This window comes from Corvus hawaiiensis, chromosome 6, assembly GCF_020740725.1.
Source record: "Corvus hawaiiensis isolate bCorHaw1 chromosome 6, bCorHaw1.pri.cur, whole genome shotgun sequence".
NCBI classification, from domain to species: domain Eukaryota; kingdom Metazoa; phylum Chordata; class Aves; order Passeriformes; family Corvidae; genus Corvus; species Corvus hawaiiensis.
The window spans coordinates 34,296,974-34,314,729 of NC_063218.1; the positions used below are offsets into that span (position 1 = coordinate 34,296,974).

The 17,756-nt window shown below is 41.1% G+C and overlaps 1 protein-coding gene across 2 annotated transcripts in view; it reads left to right on the forward strand.

The window, feature by feature from the left end:
* The window catches only part of RAD51B (RAD51 paralog B), a 385,412-nt gene that overhangs the window by 252,712 nt on the left and 114,944 nt on the right, over positions 1-17,756 (forward strand). For both annotated transcript variants that reach the window (XR_007204379.1, XM_048307720.1), the window contains exon 10: positions 3,334-3,412. Coding sequence is in view for 1 of the 2 variants with exons in the window: in XM_048307720.1 (XP_048163677.1) it covers positions 3,334-3,412 (79 nt within the window). In the remaining variant the exon portion in view is untranslated. The remainder of the gene's footprint in view (positions 1-3,333; positions 3,413-17,756) is intronic.

Consider the following 17,756-nt stretch of genomic DNA (forward strand, 5'->3'; position numbering starts at 1 on the left):
CTTTTTTTGATATGTATTTCTTTCTATATTTTATAAGTTCCTTGTCTATATGTAAGAACGTACTCTGTATTGTCTGTTCCAGCTAGAGGATGGTTTGCAATAACCTTTTACAGTTTCTTGGTTTTGCTTGAAAAACAAATCTAAATACATATTTGCTTCTTTTTTTTTGTCTGTGTGTTATGTTAAATATTACAGTTTGATGTTATAAAAATGAATTCTATGTACTCTATCTGGTTGTGAAATATACAGTTGTACTTTAAAGGTTCTTTTTCTCACTAAGCAAACATTCAAAATAAAGCAATACCTTTGAATATTCTGAGCTGTTTCCATTTCATTTCAAAAAGGAAGCTAATTCAGAGCTCAGATGTAGCTGTGCAACAGCCACCTTTCAGAGGGACCCTGTGATGTGCTGCTGAAAGGATGTGATTTATTATATTTTTTCATTGCTATACTTAGTTATGCACATATTGTAACTGCATAAAAATGCACTAACAGAATGTACATAGAGTTATTTGAATGTCTATCCATGTGCACGTATAACTGTGCCTTGTGCACATGCATATGTAGGTTAGCATTTATGTGCATGGTAGTGCGTGGAATGCCTAAAATTTGACCTCAGATGTCAGAATTGTAACTGTTTCACTTCAGGCCTTTCCAGTTAAACATCCAGCTGTTGTGGGAGAGTCTACCTGAGTGTTTGCACAGTTCTTCCACCCCATCCTCTCCCTTGTGTTTTTTAGAGCTGAGGGAGTGTGCGAAGCACCTGGAGGCAACTCCTCTTCATTCTACTTTCTTCCTGGCAGAATCTTCCTCCTGCTGTGCCAGTGGGAAGTGCTGTCTCTGTGGTAACCAATGACAGGACCTGAGGAGATGGCCTGAAGTTCTGTCGGGGAGGTTTAGGTTAGCTACTGGAATAAGGTTCTTCATGTGGAGGGTGGCTGGGCACTGGAACAGGCTCCCCAGGGAAGTGGTCACAGCACCAAGCCTGTTCAAGTTCAAGAAGCATTTGGACAATGCCATCAGGCACATGGTGTGACTCTTGGGGATGGTCCTGTGCAGAGCCGGGAGTTGGATTCGATAATCCCTTGCAACTCAGCGTATTCTGTGATTCTGGGATAATGACAGGCAAGGGAATTCAGGTTTTGTTAGAGTACATGAGGCACATGGGATGTGACTTGCCCCTCTTTCCTCCAGAAGATAATCCCAGAGAGAATGGTAATTAACATGGAAGAGGGGAAAGTGCTACTACAGCGGTTTTCCTAGTTGGAGTGTTCACAAAGTATTCATGGTATCATATCCTGAGGTGGTTTTGCCAGCTTCATAAAACAGAAAGGAAAACATTGTCATTTGGACTGGTCTGATATTCTCTGACTGTATTTGTGGTCTTTGTGCCTGCCTTTATTTTTTACTTTCAAAGAAGAAGGGAGATTATGTTTGGTTTAAATGCTGAAGCCCATAAATGTTAGCTAGCTGTGGGTAATAATGGTTATGTTTGAAGAACCAGATGTGGGGATATTTTTAATTCAGCCTGGATCAGAATCAGATGAGAAAGAGTTGGAAGACAAAGCACCTAAGCATGGTCCTTTCTGCAGATTACATGCAAATACAAATGAAACTACCTACTCTACAGACACCCTTAGCATTGAAAGTGCTACAGAAAAATCTCTGCTTCAGTCACTGCTGTCAGTGACTGAAGCAGGGCCACATGGGCACCATGAGATCAGTGTTTGTGCTGATCACATTTTGGGCAGAGCGTATTAAATTTGTCATTAAAATGTCACTTTCATGTAGGTGACAGAATGAGGGTTATTTTGAGGCAAGCTGTGGAGGAGCAGTCCTTGGCAATGAGCAAAAATCAAACAGACAAGCAATAAAGCTTGGCACGTTTGTGTGAGTTTGCCACCTGCAGGTCCCACATTCCCTACCCTGCTAACAAGCCCATTTCTGTCTCCGCAGCTCTGCTGCAGCTCATCTTCCACAGAGGATGGTTCTTCCATAGTGGAGCCAGGGAGCTGGGTCTATTTCTGGCGTCACCCTAACACCAAGCTAAATTCAATTGCACTATTCACCCTGAGGGGATTCCAGTTCCTATTTTGATATTTCAAGGACAAGATCCTTGAATAAAGCTTAACATGGTCATTACCCCTTTTGCAAAAGAGGGCATCCAGATACTTGCAATGGCATGTTACCATCCCCAGTGTGATGACCCATGAGTGGATGTGCTGCTTCCAGGGGCTGGAGGAGGACAGTGGATGGAGTTCTTGGAGAAGGCAAGGGGGCATATCTGTGGAATGGCTAATGGCAGTTAAAAATTGCCATGCACTGTGGCAGTTTTGTTCAAAATTGTCTCTGAGTGCAACACCGTGAACCAGCAGGAATGGTTAAGCTTAACAGGATGCCAGTAAGACAAGCAAAGCTTACTGCTTTCATTAATGCTTTCATGATGGTTAACGCTGTCCTCGTTATTAATTGTTGTCTTCCCTGATGGGGGAGGCGTTCAGATTTTTGCCAGGAGGAAAAAGGAGGTGAATGGGACTTCATGCTTCTCAGTCCCCAGAGAGGTGTTTATTAATTCTTATCTAAGGAGTACAAGCCACTGGCATGGCCTAGACATAGCACAGAGCAGAGAGTGCAGCAAGAAGACAACTTATCAAGTTTTCACGGCCTTTTTAAAAGTAAATTACCCAATGAAAACTTAAAATGCAAGATATTTTCACTTTTTTACTAATGTCCAACAAGTTCCTAAATCACGTAGACAGGAACTGCGTAATTCTTTATCCGGTCATCCCAAACTACTTCTACTGCAGAATATGGAGTAGTAGAAGAAGAAGAAGATCTGGAGAACAACAACAGTCCTCCATTTTGAAGTTTTTTGCTTTTATCTATTTGCTATGCAAATAGACCTAAAAACTCTAAATTTTTCACCCTGTGATAATCTCACATAGTATTCTATGACCTAATTCACACCATTGTAAATTCAAATTCTTCCCCGAGGCTAGGCAAATTTTCCCATGGACAAAGGCCAAAACCAGTACTGTCCAGGGGGGTAAAACCCTTCAAAACAGGCAGAGAAATATTCTCTGCATTCTGGGTTCCCACAATGGTGTTTTTTAGGAACTGTGAATCCTTTTAAAATTGCAGCATAATCTATATATGTGTATGAAAAGACCTCAACTACTTAGAAGTGACAAGACTAGATCAATAACTACATGTTATTTCTGAAGTGTGCTTTACTACTTCTGTAAGTTAAATCTGGTGAGTTTGTTTTGCAGATTTGAGCTTTGATCAGTATGTTATAAAGATGCATACTTACATCATATGTTTGTTTTGCAGCTCCTGGTTGCTAAATCCCCTGTTGCTCCATTCTCTGCTTTTTTCTACACCATTGAGAAATCAGGCTTGGTTCTTCAGGGTAAGACCAGAACATTGGTTGTTTTGCCTTTTCAATTAGTATTTTAAGCAGACTGAATGTAGATAACAACTACTGTTGAAAATGGTGCTGTTTATACAGAATTAAAATCCCACACATTTAAACATTGTGGTTGACAAGGGCAGCATTCTGCTGAATTCACTGGTTTTTCTTGGATTACACTAAATTAGTTCTTGCATATTGCCATGGATCTAGGAGTGGGCCCTGAAATTATTAACCAGGGCTCCAAGGTAAAGCAGAATGGTCTGGGTAACATGGGTCCTATGGGACAGGCTTCTTCAGAAGAAACATACCCATCTATCATTAATAACCTGCTCTAAAATGGTTCTTCTTTAGCAAATGGCTTGACATCAGTAAAAATACAGGAAATTAATATCTGTTTTGTATTTTTGTGATTCTTTTAATACTAATGCCCTGTGGTCTTAAATATCCTCAGATTCTCTAGGATATGAAGTGGTATTCTGAAAAGCTGGATATTAGTACCATGCTGATGGGGAGCTAGAATTCCTCGTGGCTGTGTCCTAAATCATGTACTTTTAGACACGGTAAAGAGGGAAGTTCAACTCTTCCCTTCTTTTCCCCATTTATCCTAACAAACATCCTTACTTTTTGACAAACATTCATAGGTCAGTTTTGTTGAGTTGATGTCTTTTGATATGTAGCCTGGCTCCTTATCACTGCATCAGTTTAACGGACTGAATAAAACTAGTCAGTGCCTGTCACTTCCTGTTCAGGGAAGACACTGTGATATGCAGCCATGGCAATAACACAAGTGAATATCGCTGGTTCTCAGGTTCCACTGATTGAGAATCACTGATCCCATGAGGCACTATGAACATTTTAAGGGATGTGAACAGTTCTCCTCCTTCTGATTGCACATTTTTCACATTCAAATAGGTTGTACCAGACTAATGACATATTTATACTTCTTAGTGACTCAATATGCTTACGTCTCAGGTGATGCAAAATGTCAGAAAACAAAAGAAATGAAAATGTTTTATGGTGCGTTTTTGCTTCCGTTTGATACATCTACATAATTATGATGGAGGGGAGTGTCCACACAGTGTTTCCTAAGCCTTTGGATACTATTTTCAATATATTCTTAGGTAGCATTTTGGGCACTTGATCTGCTTTATTTGGTACCAGTAATTCTAAAAGTCTACAGGAACTAGAAACAGTTTTCATTAGTTTAAACTGAGGTTACTTGCAAGAGTTGGTCTTGACATGTTTTGTTTCGCTATAGGGCAGATGACAAGCTACTTTTCTATCTTGGATATCTTGAGTTACATAGATGTTTCTGGTCATTATTTAAAAAGGGAGACAATTTCCGGCTCTGTCCTCAGGCACTAATGTAGTGAAACTTCAGGAAAGAAAGTTTTCCCATTTCAGAAACAGGGAGCGTTTGTTCAGAGGCGATCTTAGTTTTTTCAGTTCTTTTCTGTGAGCCATGAATATAACTTTCCCAGGACTGAACCATACCTTTAAAGAGTAAATGGGCCTGGTTACACATAATGACGATGGAGCAGCACTGATAGGAGGATATCACTGTATCAAAAGTGTGGCAATTGCTCTTTTCCCTATACCCATATGTTTCTGGGGTGTACATTTAAAACACCATTCACCATTTTTCTACAAACAAATAAGATATCAGCACGGATTTCTTTAAGTAATAGATGTCTTGATATCAGGCATTCTTTGTGCATTTTGAAAGGCAACTAGAATGTCTTCTTTTTGTCAACCTTTTATTATTTTTTGACTACATCATTATGTTTCTATTTTAGATATTTTTCTCCAAGATAGGTAGCAAGGAAGGGCATGGTTCCCCTGATAATGTGCCCCAGACTCTTTTACAGAGACTTGTAAGCACTTACATATGAGCCATCTCACTGATTTTTAAAAGTAAATATTGCATGGTCTCATCCCATATTTCAGTGATCATTATTTCTGTGGAAAGAGGAAGTGAGCAAATCACCAGGAAATGTCTGGTTTGGATAAGATGCAGAAAGTGGTACCAGGCTGCCTTGTTCAAGAGAGGCTAGAGTTTTTCTGAGAGTTGTACCTGATGCTTCTTTCCAAAGGGAAGCTGGGTGCAAGGTAAGGTGACAGTAAGGCAACCAGCCACAGGCTAGCCGGTGACTGCTTGAGGGACATTACATAGCACTAACAAGTGGAATCTGTCCCACAGCCTGATTGCAAAGGCAACTCTCCCATTCAGGCTTTGTTGTTTAATTCCCTTGGTGTCAGGAGGTGAGCACATTCAGGGTGGCTGATGGGAACAAGTGGATGGATGTGGGAACTGGTGAGAAGCAGCAGCTGGCTGAAGTGCCCAAGATTCTTTCTTTTTACTCAGGGGGTCCTATCCCAGGACCATTAACCAATAGGCCATAAACAAATTGATATCGGAAAATGTGGCTGGAAGCTCCCTGATTAGCGAGTGTGAATGGGGAATGAAAGACAAAGTGAAAGTGTGATTTAACAGTTCCACAAGCAATTTCCATTGCCACCTCTGAGGGATTAGGATGTGTGGAATAGGCTAAAAAAAAAAAGAGGAGGGGCTCCCCCCGCTTTGTTCTGTGGGCTGGAGGATAATAAAACGGCAGGAGAGGCAGTGCGACTAGTTAGGGATTTCACAGACTGCTATTTGATGCAGTTTAAGGAGCCCTCCTGCTATTGTTGCAGTTAAAATGGGAAGCGGAACTGTTCTCCATTTGCAAAAATCTCCAGCGTCCTCAGGAAGAGGGCTGAGAGCAAAAGGCTATTAAGATGGTAATGCTGCCCCATTTGGAGGAGTGTATCAAAATCCTCTTTGTCAATGTAAATCGCTGCTCTGTTTCCCTGGTATCTTTGCATCTCATGGCCTCAGTGCAAGCACAGAAATTTTTGGAGGAGACCCTAGTGAAGGCAGAACTGCTTCTCTTTTATTGTCAGAGGAGATGTCCAGGCTGCCTAAGGGTCCCTTGGAGAAACCTTCTTTGCTTTTATAAACTTGAAGTGTTCAGGGATGAAGAGAATCCATTTATGCACTCACTCTTTTACTTCCACTTTCAGACTAGAGAAATGAAATGTGTTGATTGAAAAGCAAGATTGGACAGTCAGAAATTTAGCAAGAAAAGTCTTCAGCCTCCTACTTTCGTTATTTCAGATTGCTCTGTGCTGTAGAGGGAGTGGACTGCAAGCCCAAAAGTACCCTCAGTTGCCTTTATGTTGCAATACAATGTCATGTCATGTTCTACCATGCTGTACAGTGTCACTCTTTGATGAACCTGAATTGGGAATGCAGAATCCAGTCCGACAGCAGATCTCTATTTTGTAGAGATCTTAGACAAAAAGGCAGAAACCTGGATCTAAGCACTGCAAAATATCAGAAGTTTTACTGTCAACTTATATTTGCTGTTTTAAGAACTTGCTGTCGCTTCCCTATTTCAATATACCAGTTGAAGTGAATGAAGTTATACTGTTAAAAAGAAGAATAAAATTAAAAGAGCTCCAGATCTACTTGATTAAGTGGAATGATTCTTCTCATTGGCAGTGATATAATTTCTGTTCTGATTGGAAATTACTAGCTGGTAATTTTGTTCTGGTATAACAGTCAGAAGAAGTTTTGAGCTGCTCTTGCCTAATTGTAGTTTCATTGAAGTTGAATGTAGCACATACTGGGTTAGGTCAGCTGAACTAGAAGATGCTACTAAGCTTTGTGCACACATATGCAAAAAAGATAGGCTGAATGAACTGATTTTAAGCTGTATTCTGTGGGTGATCATCCAAGTCTACTTTAAAAGTAGCAGGGTATAAATACAAGCTAGCAACAAGCCTAGTTGTTAGCTACCAATAACTCAGCTGTTTGTGGAAGCCTCATTCCATCTTACTTAAGCAAATGCCTTCTGTTACCAAGAGGATGGTGCTGCAAAGGGAAACAGGGGACACAGTGGCTGTTTGCCAGCCAAAGAGTCTCTATTGGGACTGAATGCTTTAACTAAGTGATCAACGTTGCTCTTCACTGAAAAAACTCAGAAACACTGAAAACATAAGGCAAATTGTATTAATGAGCTAGGACTTGCTTTTGAGTAATGATATGTTTTCAGCTTCATAGAGTTTAAAGATGGATAGAATTATCAGTTCATCCAAACTGACTTGCCATGTATCATATATGTTTCCTTCAGGTACCTGTTAAGTTTGTTGCACTGAATCATGTCTTCTAGAAAAGTATTCAATGTTATTTGCAGACATAAAGAAATGTGAGTTCCTGGTTTGCCTTGACAGTGTTTTCAAGTTATAGCTGCCTTTCTGCTAAACCCTGGTTTGCCTTGACAGTGTTTTCAAGTTATAGCTGCCTTTCTGCTAAACCCTTGTTGTGTATTTCAGATTAGAATTTGTATGCCTTCAGCTTTTGGCCTTAGTTCTTGTCATCACTTTCAGTGCTAAAAAAAGCGCTGTTGCTGTTAAATGGTTGCCGTTTTTCATGAGTGTAGTTGGCATTATGATTTATCTTGCTATGTTTTACTCTTCCTTTTGAAAGAAAGTTATAACTGTCTATAAATTTAACCTCAAAACTTTTGTGTCTCCTGCTGACTGGCTCCCCTCACTACACAAAGAAAGAATAGACTACCTTGTATTGCTAAAGGGAATAGTTTGGGGGTTGTGCCACAGGACTGGATAATTAGTTGATTAATCCACCCTTACTCCTGCCCTCTTTTACACTGCACACAACCTGTCTGAACACAAACGTGCTCACCTTGCATGTAATGTCTTATTGAGGCTGGTAGCTTATTATATGTAGAAACAAAAGAATGTGGCTCTTGGAAGAGAGTGTCTTAAGTTTCACAGTAGTACGGGAAAAGATCTAGTAACAGCTAAATCTAGGGAAACCTTGGTACATTATGTTTCATTTGTCTCTAAAGTAAAAAAAGAGGCTCATTTTGATCTCAAAATGGCATAGGATTTGGGTTTGTAGTGCAGCATGGCAAACTGTCTCCAAAGTGCTATAACTAATTTCTATGGCTGAAGCAAGTGAAAAGTGCCTCATTTTATTTTGTAAAGAAACAAGTAGTGAGGTAGAAAAGGAATTGTGGAAGAAAGGGCAGCATTATTTGTATTGTATTGTGTGGGTTTGAACAGTGAAATACAATGATTTACTGCATCAAAAGCTTTTATTCAATTGAAGAACTGTAACTATAAAGTGACCTTTGTCTGGAGCAACATGGATATAATCTGTAAAAAGAAGCAGGGTTGTACTTGATGTGTGAATGGGTGGAAGACAGATTAATGGGAATAGAGTTGTGCATTGCTATTGAGATGGTAAAAGATTTGCAGTTGCCACTGGTGATTTCCAGCCCTATTGGAGGGATAAAGATGAGCTGATCTTTGTTAGGATCTCTGTGGGGTGGAACCATTTTTGCTGTATTCCCCACAGGACACTGAAAGTCTCATGCTATTTCTAACAGGTTTGTAATAATGAGAGCAAAGAAGCACTATCAGTTTGTAGGTTAAGTCTATCCTGGCAGTAAGGCATGAGAAAAAATAAGACTGCCGTCATCCCAATGCCAGCAACATCACCCACACAGATATAGCTGACATCAATGAAAATGTCCTTTTGTTCAGGCAATTCATGGCGTTTTGAGGAGTGGGTTACTAAACCTGGCCTGGTGTTCACCTGGGGGAGGGTGTCCTCATTAGATGAGTTTGTGGGACCTGCTCTACTGCTCTGCAGCAGCACTAGCAAAGCCTTGCTGGAGTAGCCAAACTCCACAGCTGTCAAATGAATGTCAAAAGACAGAGAAACAGAACACAGATGCAAAACCAACTAAAAATGCTAATGAAGAGAAATGGAAGGAAAAGGGTTTAATAGTGAAGGAAGACTTAAGGCATCTTGGGTTTAGATCCAGTAGAAACCAAATAAACTGTCATTTCAATAAAATTAAATGCTCTCTCTGCAAACATGACCTTTCACATAGTGGCATAGTAGATAGGCAGTAGATGGTAAAGTTTCTGGCCATACTTTTTTCTGTGAGAGTTATGCTGGGTAAATCCAATTTAGCACAATGTTTTGAATTACCTGCTTATTTCTGAAGATGCATGTAAAGATACTGAAGATACAGTACTGCTGTCTTGCACTGAAAGCCAAACATGTCCCTAAATGCTTTACTAGATTGCAGCTGAAGTGCCAGCATTTGTCTGAAGTCCTGCTAAATGTAATAAAAAAGAAAACTTTAGTGCAAGCTGTGTGCCAAATCTGTTCTCATTTACACAAGTATGAATCAAAACTAATGTCTTTTAATCCAGTGTTGTTAAAACAATGAGCTGAAGAGTGTAAGTCTGTTCCCCTCTTTTCAAGGCTGGCATAGGCTTCCTGGGACAAAATTATCTCACTTCAGAGAAATCTTCTCCTTACCAGGCTCTCTGCAATGAATCTGATCAAAGTGGGCTGCTCCCCTGGGTTTTCAGCATAGTGCTAAAGCAAATGGAGGTTTTTCCACAAGGCTTTGAACATAAGGAGTGTAATTGTCTATTGATTGGAGGTAGTATCTGTGATTTGTGACAATATATTGTTCTGGGAACTGAACATTGTCATGGAAGACTAAGACTTTGCTAGTAATTCCCCAGATTTAGTGTAGATGTTACATCGTTCAAGCTACAGATTTGTAAAATAAGGTCAAATGTACCTAAAATGGACTTAATGTTCTTAAGTGAACACATTTATGAGTAGGAAGCCAAATAAATATCTGTTCAAAAACATGTTTTTCAGCCAGAGTAGTCTCATGCTTTTGTGTGCCGCTTATGAAAGTAAAAGACAGTTAAGTCTCACTGTGATTTCTTTCTTTCTCTTGTAGGAGCAACTAGGTTTCTTTTGCTATCCTCAAAGGTTGTGTCTGTTCTGCCTTCACCACTAACATGTTTGGTGAAGCCATCACTGACGTCATTTGATCTTGTGAAATGATAGTTAGCAATAGAGGACTATGACCCAAATTACTTACCTTTGGTAACACATGCAACTTTTTAGCTATAGGAATTTATATATTACTAAAATCTTGTAAAATCTCTTAAGTGTAGAGCCTGTTTTCCAAAGAGAAATGCTGGATACTTTATTGTTCCCTCTGCTGGGGAGGGAGGGTGCTGTGGCGATCCAAGAGTTACCTATAGTCTAAACTCTGGAAGTCTCCGGAGTGCAATTCTGTGTAGACAAGCACACTTGAATAGCACTTCGTCTGAACTAGAAAATTTTGCCTGAGGAGGGACTTACTAGCACAGGGATAACATTTTACAAATAGGGCTTCCACTGCTTCGACCCCAGTGCTGTTTTTCTCTGAAACTGTCTCTATGTTTCCAGAATTAACACACCCCAAACAACCTCGTGCATCTGATGTGTTGACTTGCCCTGTCACAGATTTAAATTATCTGCTCATATGATCTTAAGTCTATCTTGATAAAATGGAATAGGAATATATAGTACTTTCTTAGAAAAAGGCACATGTGACAGGCACCCTCTCAGCAAACAGTGGTTTACTTCAAATGCTTTTTCTCATTACAGTCATTCCCTAAAATTCATAATATTGGGCTGTTACTGTAAAGTACTTTCTGCAATGTTCCTTTGAACTTTAGGACTGATCCTCAGTGTTTATGTTGTAATGAAACCAAATCTGATCCTTTGTCATTCAGTTCTGTGAAGACCCCTGAAAAACTTTTGAGATTAAATTTCAGGGCCAGATTAAGTTAAGGAAGCATTATAGAGATAAGAGAGGCAACAAGGTTAGTCAGCAGTTTGCTAGGGTGTGATGTATCAGCCCAGGCTGTTCCTTGGTTTGCCACCTGAATAACCCTGGAGGGTCTGCCTTAGGGCTCAGCACACTGGCAAGGCAGCGCATGTATGCCTGCAGGGCTGAAGAGAAAGCAAATGAAAATGATGCTATAGTTACCAGTTCAACAAGAAATCTTGTTGTTGAAAAGATTTTACTTTATTGTCCACTGAATCTCTTTTTCATTTAAACTTCCTGGTTTTTCAACTGCAGAAGCAATCTCCAATATAGTCCAATGCTCTGTGAAGGTGCACTTTCCAGAAGCTGCAGCAGAGATGTGAGGAGTGACGTTTCTAGAAAATGTTGGGGAATATTAGTCTGAGTAGTCTGAACTGAGTGCTGTGTGCTATTGTGGAGACCTCAGCTGAGATATGCCTTACTACTCAGTGAACAGGCTGAGAACAAGCAGGCTGATATTCAAAGTTGTGAACGCCAAGTGTTGCATTGGTAATGTTCTGAGTGAATTTAGGGATGAGATTCTTTCTTAGTAGCATGTATAAATATCACATTCCTCCTTCAGGCTGCATATGCTTGAGGAAGGACTTCAGTCCTGAGACATGACAGGTGGGAACTGCACACCATGTCTTTTACTTTTCCTCATGCTATATATGTGCTGTGAGTGAATTACCAAAACAAGGTATTGGGCAGCCAGGCACATACATTGCAGCTGTGAGCTAGACCATATCCTGTCTGCTGTGGCATTTGCTGAAGTCCACAGAGGAGCAGAACATCCTGTTTGCTTAGTTTTCTTTTGTCTGCCCCATACCAGCCCAGGGAGAATATTACTCTATATCTTTCCTCTTCTGCTCTGAAATTGGATCACAGCACTCATGATTGTGTTCAATAGCTGGAAATGCTGAGGATATCCGATTGCTGAGGTCTCTTATTTTAAACACCACATGCCAGGAAAAGTATGTGGGATCCCACCAGCTTAGCACCGGAGGGTACAGGATGCATCAACAGGAAAACCAAACAAAACATGAAGTGAAATTCATTTGAAAAGGGAAGGGACTCATAGACCACCAATCAGCAGTGTTTAAGCTCTTCATATCTACACAATAGACCTTTTATTTTCCTTCAGTTCTTCTCAATATGCAAGCTATCTTAAATTGATTTTTAGAGCTGCAGCTGTCACCAAAGGCAGTGGGACCTGTAGGTGCTTGTTACCTTTGAAAATCAAGCCATCGTGTTGGCACATTTCTAATGTGTTAGCAAAAGCCAAAAGCACTAAATCAGGATGGTTAAAGCATAACTTTGATAGTTCTGTTATGTGATCCTGGCCACCTTCATGAGGCAGGGCCTCACGCAGAGCACAGGAGAGCTCAGAGGTATGTTGTTTCTTCTCTGCCTTTCAGCCTTCCTTCTTCTACAGTTTTGTTGCCTTGTTTCATCACGGCAGTCCTCCCAGCTGAGTAACACTGGATAGGACTTCATTAGAGTTTAGCAGAGGTCACTTTTATTCATCCAGAATACTTTCTTTTCCTTGAGAAACAGGTTTTCTCCCCCTTTTTCTCTCAAATGTGTGTTAGGGGAATGAGTGGTCACAGAACTGACCCATAGCCAAATGGGCCAATTTGGCTAGCAGTACAAGGCAGCAGCAGCAAGGATGGGAAGCCACCTGAGTCACAGTTTGATTTTCATTTGGAGGACTTGTCGTGCCCTAGGAAAGGTTCCTAAGTAATGGATAAAAGTCAGAGCAAGCCCTGATTACTCTAGTGTAGAATGAACTAAATTCCACTGTCACATCTGAGCACAAAAGGAGAAGGGTGTCCTGGTCCCAGCTGTGTCTGATCTCAGGAAGGACACCACTTACTGCTCTATCACTTAAGGGCACAGGAAAACTTATTACACAAACTGAATTTGCAAACTCAAGGCCTTTTCTGGCAGAAGGGGTAAGTGAGCTGGCCCACCGAGGGCTGCCGCCAGCAGTGTGGCATTAATTTAGGCCAGCTTGCCTCACACTCAGTTCAAGAGTAGGGTTTTTTTGTGAACACTTCTTTGCGGAAAAAGAGCCTTGGCTGAGGATGAAGCTGTCTGCCCGAATTGCTGCCCTTCCCACTTACCACTGAAACAACTTTTGCCTCCATAACCTAGGAGGGAATAGTCAGCAAACTGCTATGCAACTTAGACCTGCACAAGTCCATGAGGCCTGATGGGATTTGCCCAAGAGTACTGAGAGAGCTGGTGGAAGAGTTCGCTGAGACTCTTCCAATCATTTGCCACCTGTCCTGGTCAATAGGCACATCCCAGATGACTGGAAATAGGCAAATGTGATGCCCATCTATAAGAAGAACCAGAAGGAGGATCTGGGGAGCTGTCAGCCAGACCTTGATGCCAAGAAAAGTCATGAAGCAGATCATCTTGAGTGCCATTATAGAACATGTACAGGACAACCAGGGGTTTGGGCCCAGCCAGCATAGGTGTATGAAAGCAGGTCCTGCTTAACCATCCTCATCTCCTTCTATGACAAAGTGACCCGCTTAGTGGATGAAGGAATGTCTGTGGATGTCATCTACCTAGACTTTAGTAGAGCTTTTGACAGTTTCCTACAGCATTCTCATAGAGCAATTGGCTTCCCATGGTGCAGAAGGGTGTACTGGTTGCTAGGTGAACACTGTGTGGGTGGCCGGGCCCAGAGAGTGGTGGTGAGTGGTGCTACAACCAGTAGGTGACCAGCCACCGGTGGTGTTCCCCTGTTTAATATCTTTGCCGACAACCTGTACAAGGGGATCAAGTGCCTCCTCAGCAAGTTCTCAGATGACACCAGCTTGGGTGGAAGTGTTGATCTACTGGAGGGCTGGAATGCTCTGCAGAGTGATCTGGACAGGCTGGATTCATGGACCATGGCCAATTGTATAAGGTTTAATAAGGCACAGTTCTGGGTCGTGCACTTGGATCACAACAACGCATGCAACCCTGTGGGCTTGGGGAACAGCTCATACACAACTGCTCACTTTAAAAATGGCTGAAAAGCTGCCTGGAAGGAAAGGATCTGGGAGTGTTGGTCAACAGCTGAATATTATCCAGCGTGTGCCCAGGCAGCCAAGACGGCCAATGGCATCCTGGCCTGATCAGGAGCAGTGTGGCCAGCAGGACCAGCAGTGAGTGTCCCCCTGTACTTGGCACTGGTGAGGCCGCACCTCAAATTCTGTGTCCAGTTTGGGGCCCTCACTACAAAAAAGCCACTGAGGTGCTGGAGCGTGTCCAGAGAACTGCAATGGAGCTGGTGAAGGATCTGGAGCACAAATCCTGGGAGGAGCAGCTGCGGGAGCTGGGTATGTTTAGCCTGGAGAAAAGGAGACTTAGGCAAGACCTTATCACTCTCTAAAACTACATGAAAGGAGGCTGTAGGGAAGTGTGTGTTAGTCTCTTCCCTCGGGCAGCATGACAGGACAAGAGGAAATGGCCTCAAGTTGTGACAGGGGAGGTTTAGATTAGATATTAGGAATTTTTTTTTCATGGAAAGGTTTGCCAAGCATTGGAATAGTCTGCCCAGGGAAGTAGTGGGATCACCATCCCTGGAAGTGTTCAAAAAACATATACTTTAGGACATGGTTTAATGGTGAACATGTTGGTGATTGAACTTGGTGGACTTAAAGGTCTTTTCCCACCTTAACAATTCTATGGTCCCGTGAACTGTGTCCACCAACACCTGTTTTCATTGTAGGTGCTTGACTATGCCTGCATCAGAGAGGACTGCCCAATTGTCCTTAAATTTGTCCACCTGTGTGAATGAAGTGTGAAAAGTGAGAGATAATTTAGTAACTTGTCCAAAAGAATTACTTCTCTGGGAAGAGTAAAAGTCTGCAGGAATGCACAAGTGATAACTGTGGTAAATCAGGTTTGCCATCTATCTGTGACAGATCAGAGGGTATGGATTTTGTTAAATAACTAAAGGTCTTTTAGTTCATAAAGTAGGAGATATGACAGGGAGAGGTCTGCTGTTGAGTAGGTTTCAGAAGTGTGAGCAGATGCCTGGATGTTTTCAAATAAAGTATATTCCAGGCCTAAACTGTGTTGCTCATGTCCGCTTCCTTCAATAGTTGCTAAGGATTAAGTTGTTTTGGCTTACTTTGTTTTTGGTTTGGTGTTTTGTTGGGTTTTTTTATAGTGCGCAGAATCAGTAGCTTAACTGGTTCAGGGAAAGCTTGTTTAGCTGGCCTTCTGTTACTGCTTGCCTCAGACTGGAAGCTTTCTCTGTTTGCTGGGTGTCGGGGTTTTTTTTCATAGTGCCACATATTGTTAATAAAATAAGGAAACTTTCAAACAGAGGAAGTAGAGGTAATGTTGATCTTGAAACACCAGCAACTGAAAAGACCATTCACAGTTTCCTTTAAAACAAAACCAAGGGGTAAGATAATGCTAACCAGGGCTGGGTGCCCAAGAGAGCATCATAATGAAGCATCCACTGTTATTGTTCAACTCAGTGTTTGTTCTTCATGTGAACAAAAGGAAGGAAGAGTTCTGCTATCAGGCTGGAGAGGAAGGAGTCTTTGTTGCCCTTGGCTACCCTAACTTTAAATGTGAGGAAGCGCAGGGCACTGCAACATAACCTTTCTGCAGTACTAGATGAGGAAAATTGATAGTTCAGGAGGTTAAGGGCGGACACTGTTTATCTAAAGACTAGGCTTCCCTTTCATGACAGCCCCAAATCAGGTATGTCAGTGCTAGTATTTATTTAGGTCACATGAGGTTTTAAAAACCTGGTTCTAAACCCTGGTTCTTCTGCTTTGCTGCTTCTCTGCCATTTGATTCCTCCTCTGCATTGTTGTTCACCATAGGAGCAGTAAGAGATGCCACTTTCTTATGGAATGTGACAGGCACCCAGTGTCCTGAGTATAAAGTTCAGTCATGTTGCTGAACATATCTGCTAGAGACTGAGTCAGGTTTACTGTACTTTTCTGTTCCTGCTCCACCCATAGAGTTGTCTGCTGAAGTGGCAGAATGCCTGCTGTCCCTCTCCCCATCCTTCAAGTCATGAGGATGACACATTGTCAGATTAGTGACAAAGTTTACCATGCTCAGAGCCATTGTTTCAGATTTTCAGATGACTCAGGCAATCAGCTAAGCTCAGGTTACAATTTAAAGATACCCCTGGCAATTATGAAATTTTGCTTAGCTTGCCTGTGTGTTAGTCTTACTCCAGCTTTGTCTAGTCCATGTACCACTTCTACATACCAAGAGACACTGGAGAAACAGATTTGCATCCCATTAGAGGCAATGCTGTGGTGTTGGGATGTTTGAAAAATATAAGTGCATATTTTGATTCTGATATACAGAGTTCATTCCTTGTATATGATACTTTGAAATTTCTGGACAGAAAATAAAAGCAGCCCACAAATACATGTCAGCTTTGTTTCCCATTCAAGGTGCATCCCTGCACTGATATCCTGTTAATTCACAGGTTGCCATGGTGCATGATGTACAAAATCACACATTTATGTTAGAGTCTATTTCCGTAATCCCACAACAGTATGTTTTGTGAAGGTTCTACCAACATTACCATAGACAGAGCAAGAACATTAATTAGATAAAATAGCCTTGTTTTGTTTAATGCAAGTGATCTGAGGGCATGGTGATTTGTCAGAGTGAAAGCGTTTGGTTAAAATGCAAAGAGAATGGGGAGAATCCCATGAAACTACAGAGAGGGTCAAGTGTAAGAAATATTCTTTAAAGGGTCATAGTACATCACCTATATACCAATGAAGGCAGAAGAATTAGGGCCAGGCTCAAATGAGATATGCTTCTTGTGGTTCTGGGTATGATCAATTTGTGTGTAAAACCATGCTGGATACAGGAAGAAATAAAACGAATACTCCATATTACATTATTGGTATTGTGGCTCTGTAAACCCACTAAGTTCAACACAGAAAATGGAAAGAAAACTATGCATGTCCTGGGAAATTAAATTAAGAAATAAAATTAATTCAGACCACCCACCAAAGTAGCCTTCTGAAAACAGGTTGGTCTTTATTTCGCATAATAGATATGGAAGCTCAGTAAAATGCTGAAAATCCAGATGGGCCAGTGAGGGAATGACTCTGCTTGTACTTAGTTTTCTTACATTACTAGCATCTTGAAGTGTGGTGGTTCTTTGAAGAAAAAAATTCCAAGATTAGATTTAGCACATTTTAGTCAAGCCACAGCAAGTACACTCAGTTTACAAATACAAATGTTTTGTGTTTGTTTTGTTTTCCTAGTTACTAACCCTAGAAATTACTTGTTTCTTAAAAGCTAAAAGGACTTCTTTCCTTCTCACGTATCATCATGAGTGGTTTTAATAGAATAAATTGTGTCTTTGCCAGTTTAAACAGTTGTCTTCAGTTATGCCAGTCATGGTGGCTTATGTATACAGTTACAGTTTTTGTATTTGGGTGTTAAAATAAATCTGAAGAGACACAGAAGAAATAGAATTTACTTTGGGGTTTGGTGTCCTCTTTGCTGAACAGAACAAGCAAGGCTGAGTGAGTAACTAACATTCATTAGTGCAGTTGAAGACAATAGATGAGCTTCTGAGTATTGTCAGGGAACAATTA